The sequence below is a fragment of the Phaenicophaeus curvirostris genome, chromosome 22 (genome assembly GCF_032191515.1).
Source record: "Phaenicophaeus curvirostris isolate KB17595 chromosome 22, BPBGC_Pcur_1.0, whole genome shotgun sequence".
Lineage (NCBI taxonomy): Eukaryota > Metazoa > Chordata > Aves > Cuculiformes > Cuculidae > Phaenicophaeus > Phaenicophaeus curvirostris.
In genome coordinates, this window is record NC_091413.1 from 5,113,978 (window position 1) to 5,141,558 (window position 27,581).

At 51.0% G+C, this 27,581-nt stretch overlaps 1 protein-coding gene across 5 annotated transcripts in view; it reads left to right on the forward strand.

Moving 5' to 3' along the window:
- DISP3 (dispatched RND transporter family member 3) overlaps nucleotides 1-18,927 on the forward strand; it is a 101,038-nt gene extending 82,111 nt beyond the window's left edge. For 4 of the 5 annotated variants that reach the window (XM_069874817.1, XM_069874819.1, XM_069874816.1 and 1 more), the window contains exons 4-21: nucleotides 379-515; nucleotides 948-1,082; nucleotides 1,307-1,467; nucleotides 1,825-1,964; nucleotides 3,181-3,326; nucleotides 4,803-4,964; nucleotides 5,420-5,581; nucleotides 5,997-6,119; nucleotides 6,726-6,862; nucleotides 7,537-7,718; nucleotides 8,380-8,510; nucleotides 8,615-8,790; nucleotides 9,896-10,022; nucleotides 10,427-10,572; nucleotides 10,929-11,088; nucleotides 11,462-11,575; nucleotides 12,559-12,725; nucleotides 13,590-18,927. In XM_069874817.1, the coding sequence (XP_069730918.1) occupies nucleotides 379-515; nucleotides 948-1,082; nucleotides 1,307-1,467; nucleotides 1,825-1,964; nucleotides 3,181-3,326; nucleotides 4,803-4,964; nucleotides 5,420-5,581; nucleotides 5,997-6,119; nucleotides 6,726-6,862; nucleotides 7,537-7,718; nucleotides 8,380-8,510; nucleotides 8,615-8,790; nucleotides 9,896-10,022; nucleotides 10,427-10,572; nucleotides 10,929-11,088; nucleotides 11,462-11,575; nucleotides 12,559-12,725; nucleotides 13,590-13,952 (2,869 nt within the window). In that variant the 3' untranslated portion in view covers nucleotides 13,953-18,927. The remainder of the gene's footprint in view (nucleotides 1-378; nucleotides 516-947; nucleotides 1,083-1,306; nucleotides 1,468-1,824; nucleotides 1,965-3,180; nucleotides 3,327-4,802; nucleotides 4,965-5,419; nucleotides 5,582-5,996; nucleotides 6,120-6,725; nucleotides 6,863-7,536; nucleotides 7,719-8,379; nucleotides 8,511-8,614; nucleotides 8,791-9,895; nucleotides 10,023-10,426; nucleotides 10,573-10,928; nucleotides 11,089-11,461; nucleotides 11,576-12,558; nucleotides 12,726-13,589) is intronic. The other variant, XR_011338995.1, reaches the window with a different exon arrangement.
- The last annotated feature ends 8,654 nt before the right edge of the window (nucleotides 18,928-27,581 follow it).

Genomic DNA, 27,581 nt, shown 5'->3' on the forward strand with positions numbered 1-27,581 from the left:
GTTATTACCTTTGTGCTTAATATAATAAGCAATGATTAGGATTCCAGATGGAATTGGCTTTGGAGGCTTCAGGAGCTGTTTGCTGACAGTAAGAAGTCTATTACTGCCAAAGACCCACCATGCACTGGAGGAATTTTAGAACTATTAGACCCGCTTTTTTATTTTTCTCCCTTCTTGTGTGAACTTCACCTCCAGCAGCAACCTTGTTCAACCTGCTCCCACCACACTGAGCTATTTTCTCAGAGAACTGACAAGTTTTTAAAGCAGTGACCTCCTTTGGCTCTGAGGGACACATTGTGCTTTGTAAAATCCCCCAGCTCTGCTCCTTTTACACTCAACTCTGCCTCCTCTTTCTTCTTTTACATCCTCCCACCCTAGCAAAGTCCAGGTGCTGTATGGAGGGACGGATTTGTTTGACTATGAAGTGAGGAGAACCTTCAACAATGACATGTTGCTGGCCTTCATCAGCAGTAGCTGCATAGCTGTCTTGGTCTACATCCTTACCTCGTGCTCAGGTAGGCAGCAGTCACAGCCATCCTGCTCTTTCACACATCCCTGTGTGCCACAGCTCCCTGTGTCTGTCTGCAACCCCAGGAGAGGCTCTGGTGCCCTGACACCAGCCTGGCTTTGTGGCACAGCAGCATGCAAGTCAGGCAGGTTTGATTCTCCAGGGCAGACATTTGTGAGCAGGGTTTTGGGGAGACTCACAGGAATATAGGAATAAGATGCAAATTCCCATCTTACTGACGCTGGTGTAAAGCTGATGTGATCTCATGGATAGGCCTCATGGGAAGGAGCCTGCAAGCCGTACTCTTGCAGCCCTGAGCTATTCTCTGTTACCAAGATACTCCTGGGACCCAGTATCCCGACAGGGCAGGTGGGAGGTGTCTATTCTTCCTGGAGGCAGACAGCAGTACTGTTTTATCCGTGTTCCTTTCTTCCTATAGTGTTCCTGTCGTTCTTTGGCATCGCCAGTATTGGGCTAAGCTGCCTGGTGGCTCTGTTCCTGTACCACGTTGTATTTGGGATCCAGTACCTGGGTATACTCAATGGTGTGGCTGCCTTTGTCATTGTGGGGATTGGTAAGTCTGGCCTTACTCAAAACCCACCTGTGTTGCCTTGCCATAACTCCTGCCTGCAGGAGAGAGAAAAGTGATGAAGGCAAATGCAGACTGAATTCTCAAGCCCTCTCCCTCTGTTACCTGCAAGTGAAATATTTGCAGGTCAGAAGTTGAGGGGAAATTAGATTTTCAGCCTAAGTCCCTGCTGCGAGCAAAGTATCAAAACATGCCCCCTTTTTTCCCAGGGGTTGATGACGTCTTTGTTTTCATCAACACCTACCGCCAAGCCACTCACCTCAAGGACCTGCGGCTGCGCATGATCCATACAATCCAGACAGCAGGGAAGGCCACCTTCTTCACTTCCCTGACCACGGCTGCAGCTTATGCTGCCAACATCTTCTCTCAGGTACAATGCAGCTTTGGGGTTTGGGGCTTTCTCTTTCTGCCAGAGGCTCTAGTAGAGAGGGAAGCCGCCGGCACCATCTTTCTGGCCTCTTCTCCACACAGGGGCATGCCAGACTTGCTTGCCCTAGAGGGGTGTCCTTTACCTGCTCTAAGGTAGTGGACACTCCCTCTATCAGCATCCGAGGCAGTATTTCCTATGCCACTGGTCAGCTCAGCGCCTACCGCGTGAGCTGACTACCATGACTGCAGTCAGCATGTGCTATTCTTAGGTTCTGCTGGTTGTGTCTTTCTGGCCTGATGTCCCTCCAGTTCTCCTGCCTCAGTAAATCCCATGTCCATGTTCCCTCTCTTTGTGTAGATCCCAGCCGTGCATGACTTTGGTCTCTTTATGTCGCTGATTGTGTCCTGCTGCTGGGTAGCTGTGCTCTTCACCATGCCAGCTGCTCTTGGAATATGGACTCTTTATGTGTCCCCACTGGAGAGCTCCTGCCAAACCAGGTAAGCCCTGAAGCCTCCTTGTGTGGGTGGGAAGCTGTTGTGGAGCTCATGGCAAAGGCAGTGCACAAATCCCCATCCTATCCTTTGTTATTCTCATCCCTCTCAGGCAGCTTGGCTTCACCATTCCCCGTTGCTTTCTAACAAAAGGGAAATGTAACTCCTGCCATTCTAGACAGCAGCAAAATGGAAGGGCTGCATGCTGGTCTTATTCCCTGTGGTGCACAAAGAGGTGCCTCCCAGGACCCAGACGTTGCCAGTCATACCTCTTCATGGAGTATTGGAGCCATTCGTGTCCTCAGAGCACTTACTGCACGTCTAAACAATGTGAAGAGCAACGAAGCTGGTGAAGGGGCTGGAGAACAGGCCTTATGAGGAGCGGCTGAGAGAGCTGGGGGTGTTTAGCCTGGAGAAGAGGAGGCTGAGGGGAGACCTCATTGCTCTCTACAACTACCTGAGAGGAGGTTGTGGAGAGGAGGGAGCTGGGCTCTTCTCCCAAGTGACAGGGGACAGGATGAGAGGAAATGGCCTCAAGCTCCACCAGGGGAGGTTTAGGCTGGACATTAGGAAAAAAATTTTCCCAGAAAGTGTCATTGGGCACTGGAACAGGCTGCCCAGGGAGGTGGTTGATTCACCTTCCCTGGAGGTGTTTAAGGCATGGGTGGACAAGGTGCTAAGGGACATGGTTTAGTGTTTGATAGGAATGGTTGGACTCGATGATCCAGTGGGTCTCTTCCAACCTGGTTATTCTATGGTTCTATGATTCTAAACCTTCAGGCTGTGGGGACACAGGCCCTGCAAGGCAGACAAATCAACATTACTCCTGCCTGTGAGCACAAGCAGTAAGTGCAGATTTGTATTGGATAGTCAGCACGTTTCCCCTTCCCCTGCTCTTTAGCCGTGCAGATGACCTGGCCTGATTTAATTCATTAGCAGGGAGATGAACTGCTGAAACTTCTGTCACTCAGCACCCAGTATTCATGGCTCGGCCCTGCTCTGTTTATCCAGCCCAGCCTGCTGCTGCCTTGTTGTAGCAACTCAACCCCTGACCTCTCAGCACTTAGCAATGGAAATTGTTTATGGCAGCGCCTGTTGCCTTTCCAAGTAATTGCAATGGTCTGTTGCTGCTTTCTTTGTCTCTGAAGGAGCCACTGGTAACTCTTTGCAGGCTATGTGGTGTAAAACTCATGCCTTTGTCTCCTTCCCTGCTCCAATCTAGCTGTAGTCAGAAGTGCTCCAAGAAGAGTGCCTTGCACCTGGCTGAAGATCTCTTCATTGCCTCGGAGGCCACCTCCAGAGCAGGCAGAGAAACGCTTCCCTATCTCGATGATGACATCCCACTGCTCAGTGTGGAGGAGGAATCCGGTATGTGCCTGCTGTGTGGTGCCTTCAGGGGGACCCCGCACCCAGTTCAGCCTGCAGTCCTTCCCATCCGTGCCTCAGCTTTCCCAAACTGGAGATGGTGCTGTCAGGGGAGGCTGTAGGAGTCCGAACTTACTAATGGTTGTAAGTTGCTTTGAGATCCTCAGTAGGTGTCAATACATGCTTTCTAACTACTTTACTAGTCCTCTTGAGTCTAATGTGGGCTGTACTTTCTGGCTGGAATCATGAATTGTGACACAGATGTCACCACAAAACATCTAATCCATAGCACCAGGACAGCTCATCTTTGAGTAAAGAGTTTTCCCTTCTTCCCTGCCATTCAGAATGCTGCATTTGGAAAGCAAGTGAGAGAACGCTCATTTTCTCCAGCATCACCTCCTCAGAGCCTCTTTCTTCACAGCAAGAAGCAGGCAATGCTTTGCCTGAGGGAGACCACAAACAATCTAGAAGAGAGCCCAGAAATTCCTTGTCTCTTGTTAGCAGGAGATAATTCTTCTAACCCTGATCAATGCTAAGGTGCTTATGAGGCCATGTTCTCTTGTACTTGGCTTTCAAAACTTGCTGGGGCCTCTTCCTTTTTAAAACCCCTAACAGGAGTGGTCTGGGCAGGGAGCAGCCTTCAGGCCAAGCAGAAAGCTGAAACTGAAGGCAAATGGATCACTGGCTGAGAGCGCATTGATCCTGCAGCAGGGTGCATCCCTTCTCCCCACAGAGCAGGCTCTGAGCTCCCTCTTACAGGCAGGCAACTGAGCTCTGGCTTTGTGCTGCGAGAGCTGTCTCCTTAGTATGCCAGAGCCACAAGCAATGATAATGCGTGGAAATAACTTTCCCTGCCCTTGTGCCAAGTAAATGGCAGGAGGCTTCTCTCCGGGGGCCACTGGCATCGGGTAACCTGTGAAGAAGCAAAGCAGCTTGTTCCAGTTGGTGACCAAGCATGGTTTGTGGGTCAGCTGTACAGCATGCCAGGCACGCTTTGAGCCACTACAGCAAGCGCCTGCTTCTCACCTGCAGAGAAGAGGGCAGTTCCCTAGGCATCCCTGTGAAGAGATCGGGTAGGAGCCAGGCTGTGGGCAGGAAGAGGTGAGCTGTGTGTAATTAGCTGCAAGACATACTTAGTGGGACAGGGACTAATTTTGCTTGGCCCAAGAAGCGTGCATTGTCCCTGTGACCATATGGACAATGTTAGTGGGATCTGGCAGAGCAAGAATAGCCTAGAGCATAGGCTTTGGACTGAACTATGGATTTAGAAGTGTAGCTGTCACATGGCAGCGACTCAAGAAAGATGCTTCCTATGACACCCTGGACAAGCCTGCCTCTGCCTGGGTCTTACTTCATCTCCATACCTTAAGTGAGCTGTATAGCACCTTGCAGAAGAATTTGTAAAGTGGAACAGAAAGCTATGAGAAACACTCATAACACTGAGCACTGAGACTGCCTTTGATTTCTCTCTCTTTCTAGTCTCCCTGGAAATGGGGGATGTTCCCTTGGTATCTGTGATGCCAGAAAATCTGCAACTCCCCACAGAGAAGAGCAACCGAGGTCACTTGATAACTTATCTGCAGGAGCTGCTGGAACACTGGGTGCTGTGGTCTGCAGTGAAGAGCAGATGGGTGATTGTGGGTAAGAAGGAGGGGGTCATTCCATCTGCATGGATTTTAGAGGGTTGGAATCATAGAATCATAGAATAACCAGGTTGGAAGAGACCCACCGGATCATCGAGTCCAACCATTAGCATTTCAATCAGTCCCCAAGCCTTGATTACTAGTGATGAGAGATTGAGAAAAGGGGCATAAAACATGGCTTCTAACTCAGTGTAAGAGTGTCCCCAGAACAGTCAGTCCTTAAGGGAACTACATGAGGAATTCTGACTTTTCCATCCATCTCCTTTCACTCAGATCTGAAATGGCAAGTCCTGGTGGAGTTATCCAGGCATGGAGTTCATTACAAAAAAGCCCAGCTGCCACTGTGCTTTAGGGGCTGTTCCTTTTTCGTGTTGAAAATACCATCTTTCTGCCACACCCCTGCTGTCTGATGCGTGTAGGGTCCCACAAACTTAGCTATGCTTCTCCTTGCAGGGCTCTTTCTCCTCGTTTTGCTCCTGTCCATATTCTACGCTAGCCGTCTCCATCCAGCTAGCCGCGCTCCAGTCTTGTTCCGGCCAGACACTAACATCCAGGTGCTGCTAGACCTGAAATACAACCTGAGTGCTGAAGGCATCTCCTGCATTACCTGCTCAGGTGAGAGTGCTGGTCCCCAGACCACGGCGGGTGCAGCCCTGGGCTGAAGGAGCTGAAACGTGAGGTAGAGGCCTCCGTTGCTCAGATATGTCAGTGGACATTGATTGGAAGGGAGGTGCACACTGGGTGTGGGGTGGCTGAGCTGCCTACTAGAGTGGAGAAATTTGAAAAGTATTATTTCCTGCTCTAGCCAGGAACTGCCTGAGTGTTTTTGCTGGAGCAATTCCTTTATAATCCATACAAACAAACAACTTTCACTCATAAGTGCTGGCCACATGCCGGTGACTGGGTCTGAGGCTCTATATTCCCTGCTTAGGCTTTGGTGCTGAACAGCAGAGTCCCTGGTGTGCGCAGGGCTGGCAGGTCTCTTGTCATGCCATTCACTCTCTCCTCCCTGACTAACCTTGTGGGACAGGTTTGTTTCAGGAAAAGCCCCACAATTTGCAGAGCAACATCCGAACCTCCTTGGAGAAAAAGAAGAGGGGCTCAGGGTCACCTTGGGGAAGCAAAGGGAGCATGAGTGAAACGGGGCAGCAAGGTAAGTGGGACACGATGATTCTGACCACATTGGGGTCCAGGGCCCAAGGATCCATTCAGGTAAACTCTAAATCAGACAATGTGGATAGCTGATGGGGAATAATTCTTTTCTTACTCTGCCCTGCTGAGCCCTAGCTTGGTGCTGGATGTGGGGGGCATCATTACAACCCCCTTTCCCCTGAATGCCTGCTCTTCTCTAGGACACAGTCCTAAGACCCAGGTGGCAGTACAGTCTAGTGACAAATCCCACTGGTCTGAGCACAGGGCTGAGAGCTCAGAGCTTTCACATCCCAGTCCTGTGCCACAACTTCGTGGCAGGCTGTAAGAAGAGTAAATAGAGCCTGCTTTGCAGGGGATTTTGAGGATAAGAGAGTTATTGGGCCAGGTCCTGAGATGACATGAATCAATAAGCCATCGGGAATTACTGTAGCTCAGGATGTATTTGTGAACACCTTTGAAAGGTGTGCTGTGCTGCTAGAAGGTACAGGCTGTGCCTGCTGCCCCAGAGGTGACAGCACACCAGAACCCTCCTTCGCTGCAGTCCCTGTCTGTAGGATTTAGTGACTGAGAAGTACTGCTAGCCCTAATGCCCTCTTGTTTTCTTCAGATCTCCAGGGGACTGTATATATCTCCAAGTCCAGAAGCAAGGGAAGACCAGCCATCTACAGATTCTCACTCAATGCCAGCGTCCCTGCCCCCTGGCAGATGGTGTCACCGGGAGACGGGGAGGTGCCTTCATTCCAGGTGAGTCAGTCCAGGGATGTTGGACCCCTCTATCAAGAGTGCAGCTCTCAACAGGTGAGCATAAGAGCCTCCTCCTGTCTCTCCATGGGGTCCTAGGTAGTGCAGGGTGAAATGTGCAGGACGTTGCAGTACAGTGGCTAACACGAAGGGCATTGCACCTGCCATCGTTAAAGATTATGCCTCACAATATGTCTCTGTTTCTGTTGCGATGTGACTGTCAGCAACAGGAGCAGAAGTGTGGGTGTCTGTGGAGGCCAGATGAGGTCTGCCATCATCAGCTGAGCTTATTCTAGTAGAAACTGCTACTGAAACAGCTGGATTCCCACTGCTTCCTTCTGTCCATCCGCAGACATAGGCGAGCAGGCAGCTTGCGCAAAGGCTGTATCAGACACCCTGTACCCCTCAGGAGGACTCATTTGCATATGTCCCTCACTCTGAGCAGAGCAGCCTCCATTCAGCCTAGGCCACAGAGAATGGGGGTGGTGAGGGGTCCCCTCACACACTGACCAACCCTGAGAAGGAGGCAGGCTGGGGACTGGCTGGGTTTGTGCCTGCAGTGCTCATTCTGTGCGGCTGTGCTAGTGCTCAGGGAGGAGGGGAGTGTGTGATGCTAATGTGCAACAGGCTGCAACCCTGTGGAGTTAAGTGTCTGTTTTCATTAATCCATTGCTTAGGTGTATAGAGTGCCTTTCGGTAACTTCACCAGGAAGCTGACAGCTTGTGTGTCCACAGTAGGGCTGCTTAAGCAGACGAGCCCCAGGAAGTGGATGATGACCACCTTGTCGTGTGACACCAAGAGAGGCTGGAAGTTCGACTTCAGTTTCTACGTGGCCTCCAAGGAGCAGCAGCGAACACGGTAACTTTCCAAACCCCATGCAGAGCCAGGCAGCAAACTCAGCACAGCAGAATGGCTGACAGGGGATGTCCAATGTCTAGTGCCAGTCCTGCCCTCAGTTAGTGACATCTGTGGCCCTAGGACTTGTTTTGCTGCAAATGTGCCCCATCCTTGCAAAGCTATTTTGCAGACCTGTAGCAGCTTTAGTGTGCCAGAGGCTTGAAAGGTGCTGGCCTTAAGCTCTGCCAGGGGAGGTTTAGGCTGAACGTTAGGAAAAAGTTTTTCACAGAAAGGGTCATTGGTCCCTGGCAGAGGCTGCCCAGGGAAGGGGTTGAGTCACCTTCCCTGGAGGGGTTTAAGGGACGGGTGGACAAGGTGTTGAGGGACATGGGTTAGTGTTTGATAGGAATGGTTGGACTCGATGATCTGGTGGGTCTTCTGCAACCTGGTGATTCTGTGATTCTATGACTGTGACTGACTGGCGAAAAGACATTGCTGATGTTGGTCTTGCCCTTACGTAGCTGACCAAACAACACCAAGTATGTGATGGCTAGGGCTTCAGGTCTAGAGTTACTCATTTTCTCCCTTCTTTCTGTCCCTGAGAATGTCTGTTTCCACATCATGCTTTCGACACATCTTAACTACCTCTGGTCCCCCGTAACAAACTTTCTTTACTGTGCAGGAAACTGTATTTTGCCCAGTCGCACAAGCCCCCTTATCATGGCCGAGTGTGTGTAGCACCTCCTGGCTGTCTTCTCAGCTCTAGCCCAGACGGACCCACCAAAGGCATCCTTTATGTTCCCAGTGAGAAAGGTAAGCTGGTGAGGACTTGTTCAGCCATGTCTGGCTGTCTGGGCTAGAGAACCAGACCTTTTTTTGCCACCTTCTGTAACCAACCTTTCTTCTGTGTTTGACAGCAACACCTAAAGCAAAGCTGTCAGCCACTTCTGGATTTAATCCTTGCATGAACACGGGCTGCGGGAAGCCAGCGGTGCGGCCACTGGTAGACACGGGAGCCATGGTGTTTGTGGTGTTTGGGATCAGAGGTATTAATCGCACGAGGCGCCCGGACAACCACGTCATCGGAGACATGGTACACTCATTCTGGCATGCTGGACAGCTTGAGGCTGATGAGGGAAGGGAAATCTCCCTGGGTGGTGTTCAGTTAATCCCCAGAGCCCAGGCAGTGTGGTCCAGCAGCCTAGAAAGATGCAATAGCAGAGATGATAGCATTGCAATGAAATGAACCCAAAGTACATTTCTGTTTTAGCAAATTCACAAATAATGGAATTCAGGAAGCCCTTGCTGAAGTCACGTCTCACTTTTCAGAAAATCCCTTTCTGAGTGCAATATCTAACCTTCTAATTTTGAGTCTTAATCTGGCTTTCCTGAAGATTTTAGAAGCAAACCTTCTTGAGCTCAGTATGAAAATCTCATTACAAATTCAAGATCCAGGAAACTGATATTTTTCTGTAATTGTTTTACTTGTTATGAGATATTAACATGAAAAAATACAAATCAGTTACTCAAGGGAAAGGTTACTAAATTTGACTTTTCCAGAAACAGCTTATCTCCCAGATGTGATACCTTGATGCAGTTACAGCCTTTCCCCAGAAGAACTACTGGGCAGCTGTGCCAATGCCTGATGACCCTTTCTGTGAATAATTTTTTCCTGATAACCAGTCTGAACCTCCCCTGGTGCAGCTTGAGGCCATTGTCCCTTGTCCTGTCCCCTGTCGCTTGGGAGAAGAGCCCAGCTCCCTCCTCTCCACAAGCTCCTTTTAGGTAGTTGTAGAGAGCAATAAGGTCTCCCCTCAGCCTCCTCTTCTCAAAGCTAAACAACCCCAGATCCTTCAGCTGCTCCTTGTAAGACTTGTTCTCCAGCCCCTTCACCAGCTTTGTCACTCTTCTCTGGACACGCTCCAGAGCCTCAACATCTTTCTTGTAGTGAGGGGAACAGAATTGAACACAGTTTATCAGTGTTTCTGTCTTACTGCCTGATTGTTAGTTATTTCATTTCTTTACATAAGTTTCTTCCTGGATTTTCTGGTGGGGTTTTCCACTGTAGAGGCTGTGGTTTGTATAATGTAGACCCAGGCTGTGTAGCCAGGAAAGGATTCAGTTTCTACCTTCTTGTACCGGCTGCTGTGTGCGTCCCTCACGTGTGGTGCTCTTGTTGTTGTGTCTCCTTGTGAAAGGGCAGCGTTATCTATGATGACAGCTTCGACCTCTTCAAAGAGATTGGCAACCTGTGCCGCCTCTGCAAAGCCATCGCCAGCAACACCGAGCTGGTGAAGCCAGGAGGAGCCCAGTGCCTGCCTTCTGGTAGGTAGGACTGATGCCAGCCACCCAGTCCTTGAGGAGATCTGAGGAGTAGGGCTGCTGAGGGCTTTTAAACTTTCAGGTCCCAGCCTGATGAAGCAGGGAAAGGGAAGGAAGCCACCAGTCAATGATAAATGCGGGCAGTGTAGGGAAGAGGGGTGTTTCTCAGCAGTCAGCGTTCCTGACCAGGCTGCAGCACGGCTCTGCCTGCTTCCACCTGGCTTAAGCCGCAGCAACATGGACCATTCAGCTCATGCTTCCACATGCTGTGCCAACCATTTTGGGGAGGAGAAATATACAGCAAGTGGGACAGGAAGATCAGACTCCTGTTCTGCAGCTTTCCCTTGCTCTAATGTGCTTCCTTTCTGTGTCCTGTCCTCCATCCCTTGCTCTTTCTTTCCCTCTAGGATACAGCATCTCCTCCTTTCTACAGATGTTGCACCCTGAGTGCAAGAACATCCCTGAGCCAAACCTGCTGCCCGGACAGCTCTCTCATGGGGCAGTGGGGGTGAAGGATGGGAAGGTGCAGTGGATCTCCATGGCATTTGAATCGGTGAGCACATGGCATCGCTGTCTACCCTTGTGCCAGTTTATTTTTGTGACTTCTGGGGTTTAGTTCCACTCTTTCTGCACTGGCCACCTGCATTCGCAGCCATAATTTATTGTTTGCTAGTGTTTGTGCCTCACTGCAGACAGATGTCTGTGCTCACAAGTTGCTGGAAGAGGCTGCTCATGCCACAATTCACATTTACCATGAGAGCTCAGGCAAAGAGCCTGGTGGCAGATTTGCTCATCTGCCACTGCCAGTTCTCCCTGGTGCTGCAATTCCAGCTGGCTTGTTCTCCCTCTTCCCTTGCATACCCTGTCCCAACAGCAGGACATGAGAATAACATGTTCATCTTCTTACAGACAACCTACAAAGGGAAATCTTCCTTCCAGACTTACGCTGACTACCTGAAATGGGAGACATTTCTGCAACAGCAGCTCCAGCTCTTCCCAGAGGGCTCAGCTCTCCGGCACGGTTTCCAAACCTGTGAGCACTGGAAGCAAATCTTCATGGAGATTATAGGCAAGTGACTGCTGTGTCCCTCTCCCTGAGGAGCCCCCGCTCTCTGATACATCTTCACAGCACACTCTGTCCCATCTGATGGGCACGCGTCATATCTTCGGTTCCTCACCACTGCTGTGCAGACTCCTAAAGCCTGTTTCTGCCCCACGTGCCTATACTGTCTAAATCCTAGGCAGAGCTTAGGGAAGTAGAGAAGGGAAGTGCTTCTGCCCTGCTGATGGGAGAGGCGAGAAGTTGATCACCTGCTCTCCACTTTCACCCTCCCCTTCCATCTCCTGGTGTTGTTGCTGGTTTGTTGTGAGCAGGACACAGTGCCTTTCTCATCCCAGCTGTCACCTCCTAGGAATCCGATCAGCTGTCTCTTTTCTTCCAGGAGTGCAGAGTGCCCTGTATGGTCTCGTCCTCTCGCTGGTTATTTGTGTGGCTGCTGTGGCAGTGTTTACCACTCACATCCTCCTCCTGCTGCCAGTGCTGCTCAGCATTTTAGGTAAAAACACTAATTCCACTGTATCAAGCTTTCCTTTTGCCTGAAATTGGTGGGTTGTGGTACTGCCAAGTCTCTGGTGATTTGAACTGAATTGCTTTTACTCTGTGTAAACCCTTTTGGCTTACCAGGAGCCAGTCCTGCTATACCCAGGTGAATGAGAGAAACTCTCAACAAATGCGCAGGAACCTCATTGGGAAAGTAGATTTGTGTGTCTAATTCCCAGTGTGTTTTATCTACACAATCCCTTTTATTTGTTTAAATAAGGGGTTTAGCTACACAAATGCCATCCCTGCCTGTTATGTATAATAATGTGATTAAGGTCCCACATGCTCTGAATAACGATTGTACTGCTTCCCAAGGATCTGCACCATAGTTGCTGTTTCCACGCAGTAGGAGATTTTAAAAGCCGAATACTTTAGTCATTTTGATAGTGTTTGAAGGAAATTTGTAAATAGTTCCCTCTCCCTGGCTGGTGATTTGACGATATTGGAAACTAAGTGTGTTGCTAAACTTCTCGGTTTAAAAATCAAATCTATCATTTTAAAACCACTTGAGTCTCCCACACATGACTCACAAACATCACTCTTGCCTTTAAGGCAAACCTGTGCACGTGCTCAGCCTGTGGGTAACTCCAGCAAGCAAAACAAAGGGCCTGCTTTCCTGTAGAACATGTGTGCACACACACTTGCCTGGGCTTGGATCACATAGCAGGCATTAGTCTAGATTGGCATTAGTCTGTCAGCTTGCCTAACGCTCAATTACATGCTTCACTGTCCCCAGCAGGTCTGATTACCTGACTGAGTGGTCCCAGCAGCCAGTGGAAGGTGGAGAAGTGTTGCCTCTGTGGGTAGAAGGGAGTGTGTGTGAGATTCAGACCTGCAGGGCTGTGATCCCGGAGTCCCCAGTGACTGACTGGTGTCAGTGGGCCTGGGCAGCAGTCCCACAGTCCTTCAAATTCACCTAGTGTGACCTTCTTTGTGCAGGGGTGGTCTGCTTGGTGGTGACCATCATGTATTGGTCTGGCTGGGAAATGGGAGCTGTGGAAGCCATTTCTCTCTCCATCCTCGTTGGCTCCTCTGTCGATTACTGCGTGCACTTGGTGGAGGGCTACCTGCTGGCAGGGGAAAACCTGCCGCTACACCAGGCAGAGGTGAGCTCTTCTCTTCCTATAGCCTTGCATCCCCTCCCCTCACGCCCTCTGTGCCACACGGCTGCGCTGCAGGACCTAGGGCGTGATGCGCAAGGAGGGATGCGTCTCGCCGCCATCACAACGTACGTGAGATCATAGAATCATAGAACAGAATCATAGAATAGAATCATAGAACCACCAGGTTGGAAGAGACCCACCAGATCATCGAGTCCAACCATTCCCATCAATCACTAAACCATGTCCCTCAGCACCTTGTCCACCCGTCCCTTAAACCCCTCCAGGGAAGGTGACTCAACCCCCTCCCTGGGCAGCCTGTTATCCTTGCTGCTTATCCACAAGTACAGTAAACCCAGCTGAGGGTCCAACTCACATGGTTGTCCTTGCTTACCGGCCATAGCTGTGTCCAAAGCAACCCCCTTTCATGGCCAGTGAGGACTGTCTTGTGCTGGCATGGCCCTACACGTGTTCTGTGACCTCTGCAAATTGCTTTGCTTTGCTGTGCTGGGCCTCCAAGTCGTTTCCAGCCGTGGTAACATCTTTTTCCTCTTTGGGAAGAAGGAGACCACAAAAGCTTGGAGATCTCTGATCCCAAGTATAGCATTTGCACGCGGTGCCTCTGTTGTGTAGACCCAGCAGTCAGTCTGATGGAGTTGAAAGGAGACACAAAACCCAGCGACTTTTAACCTCATGGCCGCCTACCCAGCACGCTCGGAGACTGCACGAACTGTCCAGTCTGCACTCACACAGCATCTCTATCCTGGACCAGGACCACATGAGCTAGGCCACCCTCTCAAAACTGAAGTATTAGTGCAGCCTTGTGTGCTTGTCCACACTCCTCCTTAACGCTGCTGTCCCTTCTGCCAGGACCCCACCGCGTGCCGCCAGTGGAGGACGATTGAAGCAGTCCGTCACGTGGGTGTTGCGATTGTCTCGAGCGCCGTCACCACGGTGATTGCCACCGTCCCGCTGTTCTTCTGCATCATCGCCCCTTTTGCCAAGTTTGGGAAGATTGTGGCCCTCAACACGGGAGTCTCCATCCTGTACACGTTAACTGTGAGCACAGCCCTGCTGAGCATCATGGGGCCGGGCACCTTCACCCGCAGCAGGACTTCGTGCCTCAAGGCTGTGCTGGGGGTGCTTCTCGCTGGCCTGCTGGGTCTCTGCGTCTGCCTCACCCTGCTGAAGAGCGGATTTAAGATCCCTCTGCCTAACGGGACAGCCCTGTAGACCCTCTGCCAAGAGCCACACGCTCTATCCTCTTGCTCTCTTTCTTTTTTCTTTTTGTTTGTAAAGGATATTTTTTGTAAGAAAAAAAAAGAGGAAAAAAATCCCCTTTTTCCAGAAGTTTTTCAACTCCAGATGCACTTTATTTTCTAATGGGTTTTGCTCTAAACTTGTATTTATTTCAGTAGTGATGGATGGATGACGGACAGTGAGGGCTGCCCAGGGAATACCTCAGCCCGTGAGTAGGGGGGAGGAGGTCTCCTTCTCTCAGTTTTATTTCTGCTTTTCTTTTTCTTTTTTCTTTTTTTCCTTTTTTTTCCGCCCCCAAATGATCAGAGCCTTCTGGAACCACTAAGCTAAAAGGGGAGAAGTAGGGAAGGCCATCTGATCCCTTTCAAAACACTTCTCTCTGTCCCTCCCCTCCCCTTGACCAAGGTCAGCACTGCACCAATAACCCTTGAGGTGATGTCCTACCCCCACGCCAAGCCTGGGCCTCACTGCCTGAGCCTTCGAAAGTGGCAGTGAGCTGTCAGCCAGGCCTGGGAAAACAGCGTTGTCGTGACCCCTCAGCCATGCCCTGTGCCCAAGCTAGACCAGCAGGGAGCTCTTTTGGGTGTCATGGTGGGATCCAAACTTCAGCTGTTGGGTGGCATACCCAGCCAGTGACCTGCGTTCATCATTCGCGGGGGCCATCGGGATGCATGGCTTTCCCCTTCTTTCTGAAAGGACTGCACACCTTTCACAGGGATCTTTTGGGTCTAGGAACAGTCGTCAGGAACACAATCGCAGCCCTCAGTGGCCTGCCCTCCTCTCCCTCATTGCAGTAGTGAGGCTGAGGCAGTATCCATGCCTGGTCCCTCCTCCTGCTTGGTCTGTGGCTGCCTCTGCACTTCATGCCGGAGAGAAAACAGGAGCCTTGAGGTCCGTGCAGAGCCTTTTGCTCATGGCAGCCCGCTCTTAACCTGAGGTGAGCCAGCTGCTGCGGCCAGGTGGCATGCATGAGAAAACAGTGGAGCATCCTCTGTGGCAGCTTAGAGACACCCTCTGCTGTGGGGACATACGGGTGGTGGGGCTTCAGCCCACTCCAAACAGATATTGAAGTGATACGGAATCACAAACTGATGCCATTAACAAGTACATTTTAAGCATCACTGATTCTATCATATTTTTTAAATGGAAATAGCTAAGTGTGTGCATTGATATGCGGCACATCTGGTCCTCAGCGGACGGGGAGGGGTTGGACCCACTGGAAGGTGCGTTAAGTTATTTACAGGGATGCCAATAGAGGGGTGTGGCCAGAAAGCAGCCTGACTCCATGTGCTTGCAGGTACCATGACCCTGGTAACTTTGTGTTCTCTATCTGGATTGACCCTTTTTGTAAGAAGGAAATTCCAGGAAGCCCATCCCCTTTGCCAGCCGCGTTCTGGGGGCTGCTGAGACACACCAGGAGCTGCTTCTGCTTGGCTCAGTGTATCCCTGCTCTGATCCCTGCAACTCTTACACCTTCACATCCTGTCATCCCTGTGAAACTGGATTGAGTTTGTTCCTAAAGTAGGTTCCTCAAGGTGAAGAGAGAGGAGAGAGCAGTGCCAGGACAGGACTGTTGTTGATGCCAGGGGAAATCAGAGCAATCCTGCTGCAGGCAGTGAGTGTGGTAAGTGCATGAGCAGAACAGAGCCCAGCAGGGAAGATGACCAGCCTGACTGAACAAAGAGCTTTGGTTGGAACTCAGGAAAAGACTTTGTGACCTTTAGAAGATGGGGCAGGCCACTCCGGAGCACTACAAAGGTGTCGTGAGGTTATGTAGGGAGAAAGTTAAAGGGCCAAAGCCCAACTCTGGCAGGGAGAGCGAGGTAGCCCTAGTGCTGCTGCCAAGGATGCTCTGGCTGGTGGCTTGACCTGAATTTAGCTAATGCTTCAAACTCCCTGGGGTGATTAAAGCTGATGGATATTTCCAGGTCACCAGAAAAGAGAAGAAGGCGCTGAGTGCTCCCTTAGAGGAAGTTCCTCCCTCTATGAGCCTGAAGAAATCTTGAAAGGTCTTTAAGACGAGTCATAGATGTGCTTTGAACCCCACAAAGTTTAAAGCTCATTTAAGTCCCTAGTGTCCCACGTTTGTACTCACTATAAAAAGGGTATATAAGCCTCCCACCTCCAGAGCAATTCTGGACACACCATGCTGGGACCATGAATGATGTTTCATTCAGCTGTTCTTGGAAGGCAAAGATTAATTTCAAAGTAGTGGAAAACCTTTTATGTCTCTTGGGTCTGATCTAGCACTGTCTGATCTACAGACAAAAATAACAGAGTCCTGGCACCTGACAGGATCTGTCCTGTTTTCTGGAGCAGGTATGGGAAAGGACAACCTATCATTTTCCCTCCTCCTCTGTGGCCAGCCCAGGCTCACTCGGCACTGAAGGGCTGGCTGGCAGGAGCAGGAGCAGGAGCAGGGCATCACCTTGTCCTTGTTTGCCCAAGGTGGTGCTGGGAGAGGAAGGGCTGGAGTGATTCAGAAAGGAAAATGAGACACGAAGAGAAGGGCAGAGCTGCAGCAGATGTGTTGTGAATACAAAGGCGTATTGAGGAGGTTGTGCCCCTCCAGCAAGGAAACTGAGGCAAGGAGAGGAGGAGGAACTTGCTCCAGATTGTAGTCGAATGGCAGAAGAGCCAGGGGATGCTCCTACATGATCCTTTTCACTGCAAGGACCCACTGGATGTTGGTAAGCTGAAAACTTGATTAAACATAGTCGTGACGCTTGTCTGAAGAACTAAGTAGACATTTGCCCCATCACGATTTCACACTGCACAGCCCTGTGGTCAGGGTGGTTGGTGCTTTCTCCACGTGCTGTGGAGTGAAAGAGGCTTGGAAGTGGGGCCCAGCCTTCCCTAGAATGCTTACAGCACCCTCATCTCCCCAAGTGTCTGTGGAGATAATAAATCAGTAGCAGGTGTGTACATCCATCTCCATGTAGGCAGCATCCTCCTCGGGATTAGAAAATACTCATAAAGTTACAGAGGTAAGAAAACGAATGGGTTTATTTGAACAAATGCGAAGGTGGGGCTGACGGCCCTGCTGGGAATCAGTGCTCTGAGGCAGATGCTCGTAGCAATAAAAAGCGAGGCCTCACCTGTCTGGTGCTGTTCCGGGAGCAGATGCTCACCCTAAATTAATTCCTCCCACAGCTCTGCCTACCTTCTTTCTCTGATGACTCCTTTGTTTCCCAAACCATCTCTTGGGCTCTCATCTTGCTGAGCAAGGTTCAGCCTTCTCCGTGGTAGCTGCTCTGCCTAAGGTGCTCACAAAGTCTGCACGAAAAGTGGCTGGAGATTGTCTCAGGGAGGATTTCTCAGGCAGAGGAAGGTAAGGAGTTAAAATGCTTCATACGAAGCTGTCGGTTTTGATGTTTTAAATAGTAGAACACAGCAGAGCAGCCTTACTTGGAAGAGAAGCGCTTCCATTTTCATTTCAAAACAATCTTGCTGCAATTAAAAGAAATGTACCTGAGTTCTCTATTAAGTGCACTGCGATGGGATAGTGCTGTTTACTGCCTGCTCCTTTATTTCCAGTAAATGCTGTTCTGAGGGTTACGATCTGAAAAGCTGATGCTAGTGTTTCAGGATGGGGGTCTGTGCAGTCTCCTACAAAACAGTAGTACAGGTCCTGTCCTGATGAGAAGCTCTCTCCGTGCCAGCCCAGGGTAGTTGCAGAAGGGCACTGCTCTCCAGTTTTGGGGCCCTGTGATCCACGCGCAGAGCTGGAGGTGCTGCTCTTTGCCTTCAGTGGAGCTGCTGAGTGAGTTTGAGGCTGGGGGAACTTGGGGAGAGAGCCTCTGCTCACAACAGCCCTGGCAAAAGCAGCTTTGGAGCGAGGAGGAACAGAGCTGACGTGATTTACAAAGGTCAGTGTCAGAGGAAGGAATAGACCCAGGTCTCCTCGCTCTCTTTCTTTCCTTATGTTGTGGTGCCTCTTGAGTGGCTGGGTTCACATGGGCTGTACAGGTTTGGTACCAACCTCAGCAGTTTCAAAAGCTGCAGATGCTGACAGGGGATCGGCGGCTGAGCTGGGTTTCTCAATCCCTGCTGCATCTGAAACTATGTTAAAGCAAAGCCAGCCTGGGAGATCTCCCCAGGGAAAAGGACATGTGGCGTGCTTCCAGGGTTACTGGGGCCACTGATACCCTAGTCTGGATGCAATGGTCTGAAGAGACTGTTGGCTTTGTCTCTACTGGAGCAAACCGGGAGGTCACTTTATGTCACGACATCTAATTCTTTTAGCTTGTCCTGCACTGAGTTTTCTTACCAGAGCAGCTTGCCCTCCTGGAAAGTTTAAAAAGGCTTTTTGTTTAACCCTGTGACATCTCTAAATCCTCCCACACCGTCCACCAAGGAAGCTGTACTGACTGATTTGCAGCCAGGCAGGACAAACTCACAGTCTCTTGGTTATTTCTTCCAAAATCACTCCTCACCCCAGAAAGCCTGCAAGCTGTAGATCACAGGTTATGCTTTCTCAAAGCCCTTTGCTGACTGCTCTGCCATGGCTTAGGACGCAGGGTCCCAGAGCTGAAAGTCTTTCCAGGCCTGAGGATGCATTTGTTCGGCTTTCTCCGCTCTGCCCCTCCTTCGGGCAGCTGCTGGCAGAGATGGGAGGGTGATGGCCAAGCCCAGGGGCAGAGCAACAAGCAGAAGAGCAGGAAGGCTTGCAGGGACAAGCAGAAGAGAACAAATGGGAGGGAGGAGGGTTCAAAAGCCATGGGGAGAAGAGACGTAAGCACCCCAAGGAGGGAGGGCACTGCTGTTTTACCACGTCGTGTGCAGACCTTAGAGTGTCGGTTCTCAGAGTGATGTAGCACAATTCCTGATGTAACGTACGCGTGTTACTTTTGTAAGTCGTCTCCTACCCTCACTATTTTCAGTGTTCCTTGGTTTTTGGAGACTGTTGTAAATAAAAAATTTTGACATTCGCACCTTTGGATCCTTCACTCATCACTGTCGCTGTCGCATGGGAGCGTAGCGCCAGCAGGAGCGGCACTGACGTGCTGTGTGTGGTTAAGTGATGCAGTGGGGATGAGGTCACAGCACCGGTTCCCACCGTGCACAGCTCCTGCTGCTGATATTTGGCCCCTTGAAGCCAATTTAACACATCCAGAAAAGCTGACGGTCTGGAAAAGCCTCGGGAGAGGCTTTACCCAAGTTTCATGGAGGCCTTTTACTCCTCCGCTCCACCCTGTGCTATGGGCAGTGCATGAAGATTGCACTCCTGCCTCTGACCCCCGAGGAGAGGATTCATCTGCCACCCCCTGCAGCACCACAGGTTCTCATGACACACGATGCCTGGAGTGAACTTCAAGTCAAGGTTTTGACTGTGTCCTCTGCTGCAGCGGCAAAGAGCTACTCTGCACCTCCCAGGACCAAGCTGAACTGATGCACAGAGAGGCCAGCAGGACAGGAGGAGAACCCAGGTATTTCTCTGTCTTTACAGCCGTGCTGAGCGAGGTGACAACCCTGCTGGGAAGGACAGTACCGACAGCACCGGCCAGCAAAAACCACCCACATTTTTGAGCCCTCTCTTCTAAGGATGAGGCTGAAATTACTGGTGAAATAAGAAATACCAGGAAGGCTCAGGGTCATAGTTTGATGAAGTTTGACAACGGCCGCTGGGCTGGGGAAGGGTTTGGGACAGTGCAAAGGGCTCAGAGGAAGGATTATACTGGGTAATGGCAGCTCACTCTTCATTTCAAGCTGGTTGAGGTGGGATGGAATTGTGTTTCTGTCCACGAGCCTGTCCACGCTGGGCTGCTGGCTCAGCCCCTGTGCTGCCCTGAGCTCTGAAAAAGCTGGCACAGCCCCATCTCTTCTTCCAGGCGAGTGAGCCTGGTGTGAAGTCTTCATTACACACAGCAAATTCCCCCTTGCTCTTCTGTCAAGCTGTGCCTCCTCAGCGCCCCGCCAGCGTTTCGGGGCTCAACCTGTGCACCCCAGGATGCTGCAGAAGGTGCAGCCTGTGCCCTTGCTCCCACACGCTCCTTCCCACCCCAAAACTGAACCCTGAGCCCTGATTCTGTGGTTTTGAAAGGGAAAAGCTACCTTCTCTCTGCCAAACTGCCTGCCCTTTCCACTTACAAAGGACACTGTCACTGTGCCTTCATCCCTGGGTCACCCGGCTGTCCCTGAGAGCCTTTTCGGGGAGCCAGGAAGATGGGGTTGGGCTCCTTGATGCCCCTTATTTGGGGGCAAAACTGCTAAAACAGCCCAGTGGGGGCTGCAGGATGTGCAAGGGGGTGGAATGAGCCCTACTGCCTTTGCACGAGGTATTCGCACGAGGCATTTGCATGAAGCATTTGCACGATGGATTTGCACGAGACCTTTGCATGGTGGATTTGCACAAGGTGTTTGGATAACAGGTTTGCATGAGGTATTAGCGTGAGGTATTTGCAGGAGGCACCTGCACGAGGGATTTGCACGAGGCATCTGCATGGGGCCTTTGCTTAAAACGTCTCTGCAAGGTGTTCGCACAAGGGATTTGCATGAAGCCTTAGCACTAGCGATTTGCAGGAGGTATCTGCACAAGGGATTTGCAGGAGGCATCCTCACGAGGCATTTGCACAAGGCACCTGCACAAGGGATTTGCACGAGGCACTTGCACTAGGGATTTGCAGGAGGTATCTGCTCAAGGGATGTGCAGGAGGTATCTGCTCGAGGGATTTGCAGGAGGTATTTGCACGAGGTATTTGCACAAGACATCTGCACAAGGCATTTGCATGAGGCATCTGCATGAGGGATTTGCATGAGGCACCTGTAGGAGCCACTAAGTGGGCTCAGGTGCCCCCGTTCCCCACCGTGGGAGCCGCTGGAGACTCTGCCTTCCTCTCATCAGGACAGGACTTGGTGTCACCCCCAGTGAGTGGCTCCCCCGTGGCCAAGGGGCCAGGATCTCAATGGCTTAACACAGAAATCATAGGGTCATACAGTAGTTTGGGGTGGAAGGGACCTTAAAGATCACCCAGTTCAACCCCCCTGCAAAATATAGGGAGCTTTCAAACGCTGGGCTCGTCTGCCTCAGCCCCGCTGAGGAAAACAAGGCTCTTGGGGGTTATTTTTAGTCATTTAATGTTTTTCCAGCCCAGTTCTAAAGGTGGGCTTTGCTCCTGATCCAGTGGGAGGTGTCCCTGCCCATGGCAGGGGTGGAACTAGATGGGCTTTAAGGTCCCTTCCAACCCAAACTATTCTCTGATTCTATGATACACAGGGCTGGGGCTTGGCTGGCTGCCGTGCAGCCCCACATGGCTCGTTATCCATCTCCGAGCAGCTTAGGAACAGTCTTCTCCCTCTGATGATTGACACAAAGGTCAGGCAAAGAGGATGACTCGTTCCCATCCCATCCCTGGTAATTTGTCACCCTGTGGATGACACATCTTAGTGGCTCCTCAGGCAGTGAGCACAGCTCTGGCAGACCCGTGGGAGCTGTGCCTCCGGGATGCTCTATTTTTATCCTCCTGGCTGGGTTTATTCAGCTATTACGTGCTCCCCAAGGCCTGAGGAAGGCGAGGAGAGAGGATGGGTGCCAGGCTTTGCTGAAAACCAGCGCAGGAGCTGAAGTGAGCGAGCCTAAAGCAGCAGGAACTTTGAAGGTTTGTGAATCAGGTTTGTCTGAGTGTCGGTCCACAATGCCTATTTCTTGTTGTTTGGGTTTGATTTTTGTTCTTTTCCTCACAAGTTAAAGCAAGTTTATTGCTCCAGGAGCTCAGCTTGAAGACAAGTTTCAGACTCCAGTGTGCAAAAAGCAAGAGGAAGAGCCAGGGACCTGGTGGCACCGTGGCAGGTGCTTTAGCAGAGAGTAAAGCAGTGAAAGAACCTGGAGAGGAATAGATCTTGAAGTGCATTGGGCTGAAATGAGCAAGGTTGTCAGAGATTTGAGGTTCAAACTTGGGTTTGAAGCAGAAAAGCCCCTTTGCCAGGTGGGGTTGGGCATATCTTGGTCTGGAGGATGCATCAATCTGCCAACGATGAAGCGCAGCTGCGGCTGGGCTGAAAGGCAGCAGCTGGAAACTAGGCTGAAAACAGCCCCCGGTGATGGGAAGTGGAGGAGGTTTCGTTGGGCTGTGGTTTAGGCAGCAGAAATGTCCCCCATCTTAACCATGAAAGGTTCTCCTTGTGAAAAAGGAGCCTGTGAAACAACAATAAGGACAGGGAGGAGGAATGGGTAAGTCATGTATGGCCTAGCCAAGGGGGGTGATGTCTGAAAAGGGTTGGGGAGCTGATCTGACAGCGTATGGGCAGGGAGGCTGGGTGATGTCTCCTCTTCCAGTGGAAGATGTGGCAGTCTTGGAGCCCTCAGAATGAGGGTGGGTGTGAGGACATCCCGTTGCTGAAAGGGCGAGCTGAAATGGGGCTCTGAGAGCATTTCATAGAATCATTGAATCACCAGGTTGGAAAAGACTCATTGGATTATAGCGTCCAACCATTTGTGACTTGGATGCTTTGGCAGGTAGACAAGCACTTCTTGCTATCTCACAATTGCTTTATTTTAACGCTTGTGTTCTGTGTTAGGCTGGTCTCAGCTACAGGTGTGGGCACTGATGTGTGGTTACCCATCACCCAAGAGCTCCGCAGCCTTGCGGGAGCACTGTGAGTGGTGGGTGGTAGGTGGTGGGTGATGAAGAAGCCCTCCACAAAATGATGTGGGATTATTTCCATAACCAAGCTGAACCCAGAGGGTGCAGGTACAGGAGCAGATGTGGCCCTTTGCAGCCTGGGGCAGGGAAAACTCAGCAGGGAAGCTTTTAAAACAGCTGTATGGAGGTGGTTTTTGTTTTCTTAAACTCTAATGACCTTTTCAGTTGAATCTCTAGGTGCTGAGTGAGATGTTCAAGGTCATGTGTCTGCACTGGGACCTTTAAACGTTTCTAGCTGGTGGCCTCTGTCCCACCAAGCTTCCTGGGTCTATGTTATGTTGGATGGAGGTGTATGAAGAGGCAAGAGGGACTTGGGTGTTCTCTTTTCAAACCCTTCCTAAACCCACTGGCTGGCTTACGCAGGCTCCTCAAAGCCTTTCCCACAATGTGAGAGCCAGAGCTTCCCCAGGCTTTTTTTGCAGACTAACGAGGTTGGAAAAATGAGATGAGCTAATGGGGCAGTAAGTGCATAAGCTGATTGACCATAACTGACTGAGCCTGGGCCAAAGTTCTTGTCTCAGCATTGAGCGTTGCCTGTCACAGCAGCTCCACGCGATGGGAAGTGATGGAGCCAGGAGATGTCCCTTGGTGACATTCAAGAGCCTGATGAGTTTGCTGCTGCCTGCTGCGGCTGCGCTGCTTTGCTTCAAGGAGTTTGTGTGTGATGGACAAGGTGGTTTTGTCAGCAGAGGGTGAGCAGTGGCAGTTTATCTCCTTGAGTGTCACCTGGGCTTGTAATTGTTTTCTTAATGAGACACAGCCCAGGAGCTCTGAAGGATCTGCTGCCTGTGGGATTTTCTTTCCAGCTTTTTGTTTGGAGAGGAGGAAGTTTCTGGCAAGAGAAACTCCTTAGACTGCGAGGCTGCTCGAGAGGAGGTAGTGGGGAGGTGCTGCTTTGGTTGCGTTTGCTGGCTTTGCTTCTCTCTTTAGACCTGGTCCTTGCCCTCTGTCACGGCGTCTCTGCTGCCTGCAGAGACCTGAAATGGTTTGAGGGTCCGACTGAATGCTGTGAAAGTTAGACTGGCTTTTTATTTTCACTGCAAGTGCTGTTGATCTAGGATCTGGATGGTGCTCAGTGCTCCAAGTTCGTGCTCTTCGGGGTAAACTGCTCCTGGTGACAGCTTTTCAGGCTGGCTGCAGAGGATGGTGGGCTGGTTTTTTAATGTTTTTAGTCCCTTAGGGAGGTCCCTTCCTGGGGGTTCAAGTCCATCAGACAGAGGTATGAGTGAGCAGCAGACCTGTCCCTGCCCCTGGTATTCATGTACCTCTCAAAGGAGCCGCTATAAGGGAGCCAAAGGGTAGACTCGGGTTGTTGTGAATGCCTGGAATGACAGTGTTGATAAATCATGAAATCTTGCTACTGCTTTGTCTGCCTATCCTTAAACTTTGTTTTTCACAATGTAAAAATGGAAGTGACATCTGTGTCTGTGTGAGGCTGTGACCTCAGTGAAATCCACTGACGGGTGCTGCCAGGAGGCCCTTGAGCATCATCTAAGGCTGCTCTGTAGAGGCTCTGCCCTTCCCGAGCTGCTTACTGTGGAAGGACCCTCAGCATCCCGGGGCTCTTGCTACTGGCTGCAGATACAGGAAGGTTGTTGCTTTCTTGGGGTCTGGCTTAGGCCGGCCACCGTGGAGCTTATATGGGGAGAGAAAGCACGCTCTGAACTGCCCCAGCGTGTGTTCAGGCATCTGGTGTGGTGACAGGTCCTCTCTGACCTCCCAGTTAGCTTCTAGCTGCTGCCAGAGCCTGGGTTTTGCTGGCCCTTGGCTGCTTTAGGGCTGAGCAAGCTGTGTGGATGGTAATAAACCTGAGATAAGAGAGAGTGCCTCTAACCCTGGAAAGCGCAGGGGGCACTGGGTCAGAGACACTCAGTTAAAGCTTTAATTCTGTCCCCTGCAGGCTATCCTTGTGTGCTACCGAAGAAGTCCACCGGTGCTCTCCAGAAAGCCTTCTCTCTGCTGTCTGCTCTGCTGAGGCTGTTTCTAATTAAGCCAACTGCACAAAAGCAGATCCAGCTCCTTCCTGACGCGTGGAGACAAGTAAGTTCTTCCTCTAGCATTGCTGCTCTGACCCCCTTCCTGCTGAGCTGAGGAAGCCCCCTGACCCCACTGGCTCTGATAACCCTCCGTGCCCACCTCGCGGCTGGTTTCTGGGGCTGCTCTGCGATGGTAGCTGCGCTGTGACAGCTCCCAGGAGGATTAATGGGACATGTGGGACAGAGCTGGGACTGCTCCCTGCGCTGTGTTTGAAGGGAGTTGGTGGTTGGTAGTGCTTGGATCAGAGCTGCTCAAGGAGCCTGGCTGGGGATGGGTGGTGGTGACCAGCCGCTAACTTCACGTGCGCCTGGCAGCCTGCAATCTCATTTATTAGCACTTAAATTTTGCTGTCTCTGCTCCAAATGGAGTGTTTACAGCATTGACATGAACAGCTGTCCCAGCGAGCCCGATCATAACAAATGGGAGCTCTGGCTGGAGTGTTATTTTGCTGCAAGGGGGCAATACATCTTCTTACTAAACAGTGAGGCTCGTGATGGATGGTGATGAGTCTCTTTGCTGTCTTGCTTGATGATCACACTGGAAAATAAACATAAAACTGAAGATGTTCCCAGGGATCTAGGCAAGTCCTCGCATTATACCTGGGAAGAGACAGTGTTGAGGTTCTCTGGTGCTAACAGCAAGAGACTTTGCATCAGGTTATGGGTTGTGCTGCCTTCTCACTGGGAGGGATGTGGTGTTTGGGGGGGAAACTCAGGGGGAGAGAGAGAAGGAGGTGCTGGTAAAAAATGGAGAGCGTTGCAAGAGCTGAAGACAACTGGTGTCTTCCCTGACAACACTGTGGTGCTCTTGTCCTTGGTGATATTACCTGTTGTCTGATTATAAGGCAGTACAGGTCAAACAGAGACAGTTTGATCCAGCCTGAAGCAGGGCTGAGTTATTGGAGGGGCGTGTGGCTTCAAGAGGGGCACTGGGGACGGGCTCCTCCATGGAGGAGAATGATGGTTACTGGGGGCACAGGACTCTCCCGAGGGCCAGGTGCTTTATCCTGCTGCTGCAAATAACTCGCTCGGAGGGCCAAGCCACTGCCTCAGAGCAGAGAGCTGGAACGAACAATATGCTCGTTTAATGCCAGCACAAAATTGGAGCAATTGTGTTCAGTGGAAGGAGGTGAGCTAGGCTGATCAGCCACCCTGCTTCTGAGCAGCTGCCGAGCTCAGCCCTGTGCAGGGACCTTAACTACAGCTCGGTCGCTGCAGAGGTATCGATAGAACCTTAGACTGAGCCAGGAGAGCTGCAGAGCAGTGCTAGCTGGTGGAAGATGGTGTGACTCATTTATCTCTCAGCCCTTCACCCACGCAGCCTTCTCCTCGTGTTGTCTCTACGAGCAGCCAGCACAAGGACTGCTGGATTTTCTTATCTGCTCTCCCCCACCCTACGGGTGTTTACTTTTAAATGGGAACTGTGAAATCATCAGAACAGGTGGTGCTGCGATTTCACACTAAAATAAATATATTCGGGGCACAAGTAGGGTGAGAAGGACAGACCCGGGGCATCAGCATCTCCTCTCTCTGGGCTGCAGGGGTAGGGGTGCAGATGCAAGAGAAAAGCAATGAGGACTGGTACGGATGAGGAGTGACATGGGTAGCACTGGAAAACTGATTAAAGCACGTTTAAAATATTAGCATATCAGCAGGCAGGAGTTCCTCCGATTGGGTTGGTGTCACTAGGAGATTGGGGAATAGGGCCAATGTTCAGCTGGCAGTTTTTCTACCAGCAGGCTTGCATTCATCACCCAGCCTGCCCGAGCATCGCTGGGATCTGCTAGGGGAGAGCAGCAGAGGGGCTTGGTGTCTCCCCAGGGAAGGGCATTCCCAGCATTGCACTCTGGAAGCAGGAGCTGCAGCAATGAATGGGTGGTGGAGGGATGAGATCTGGGTTGGGAGCCATGAAAGCAAACAACAAAGCAGCTTTCTTTAGGTCTGTGTGTTTGTGGAGTAGATGAAGGAGGGGGAAGCATGTAAAAATCCCAGTCCTTTTTTTCCCAACAAGCTCTCTCTGGTGTATATATATATATTTATATTTAGTATCCATTTAGCAGAAAAGAGGGGAGGGCTGTCTGCGAGGGGGCTGTAATCCAGACATTCAAAGACAGACTTAAATAGAACATTAATGGAAGAGGGAAGGGTTGAGATTGCAGCTTTCTAATTTGGCAAAAAATGAGCTTTTCTCTGCGTGCTGCCTGCTGCTCCATCGCAGGGGTGGCTGGTCCCTGCGCGGAGGAGCTTTCATTTATGTGTCCACAAGCACTCTTGAGAGTCTGTGTGCTGGCTGGAGGGGATTTTTGGATCAGGTCCTGAAGAGATGAGGAAGAGAGAGTGGAGCTGGTTTGCACCAGGGTGGAATGAGCAGGATTGCTTCCAGCTTTGGGGCTCACTTGCCTTCCCTCCAGACGGAGCTGAAAGCATCCTAGTGATCTGCAGGCTGCTGCTGGATGCTCAGCCTGGGAAACCCTTCGTGCTTTTGCCTTTATCCCCAGGTGGAAATTGGCTTTGAAGCACCGTGGAGCAGCACCTTTCCCTGCTGCCTGGCTGCCTCCCGGGCTGGCTCTGCTGAGCTCCCATCACCTTGCTCCTAGACTCATAGAATCACTAGGTTGGAAAGGACCCACTGGATCACGGAGTCCAACCATTCCTATCTTGTGCTGTCTTTTCCCCAATCTCAGTAATTTTAAGGAGTCCGGTGCTGAAAGATTTGCTGGACACCAGGCTGCAGGAGAAATCATTGTGCTCCCTTTGTTATTCCTGTCAAAGTCATGATGCACTTGGAGATTTTATTCCTGACTGTGTAGTAAAGGCGAGTGCTGGAACCAAGGAACCCAGTGGCTCTCAGGGAGCAGTTTCCCAGGTGCATTTGGTGACAATCAAAGCCCATCTTCCTCCCACTTGTGTTTTTCTTGGTAGAT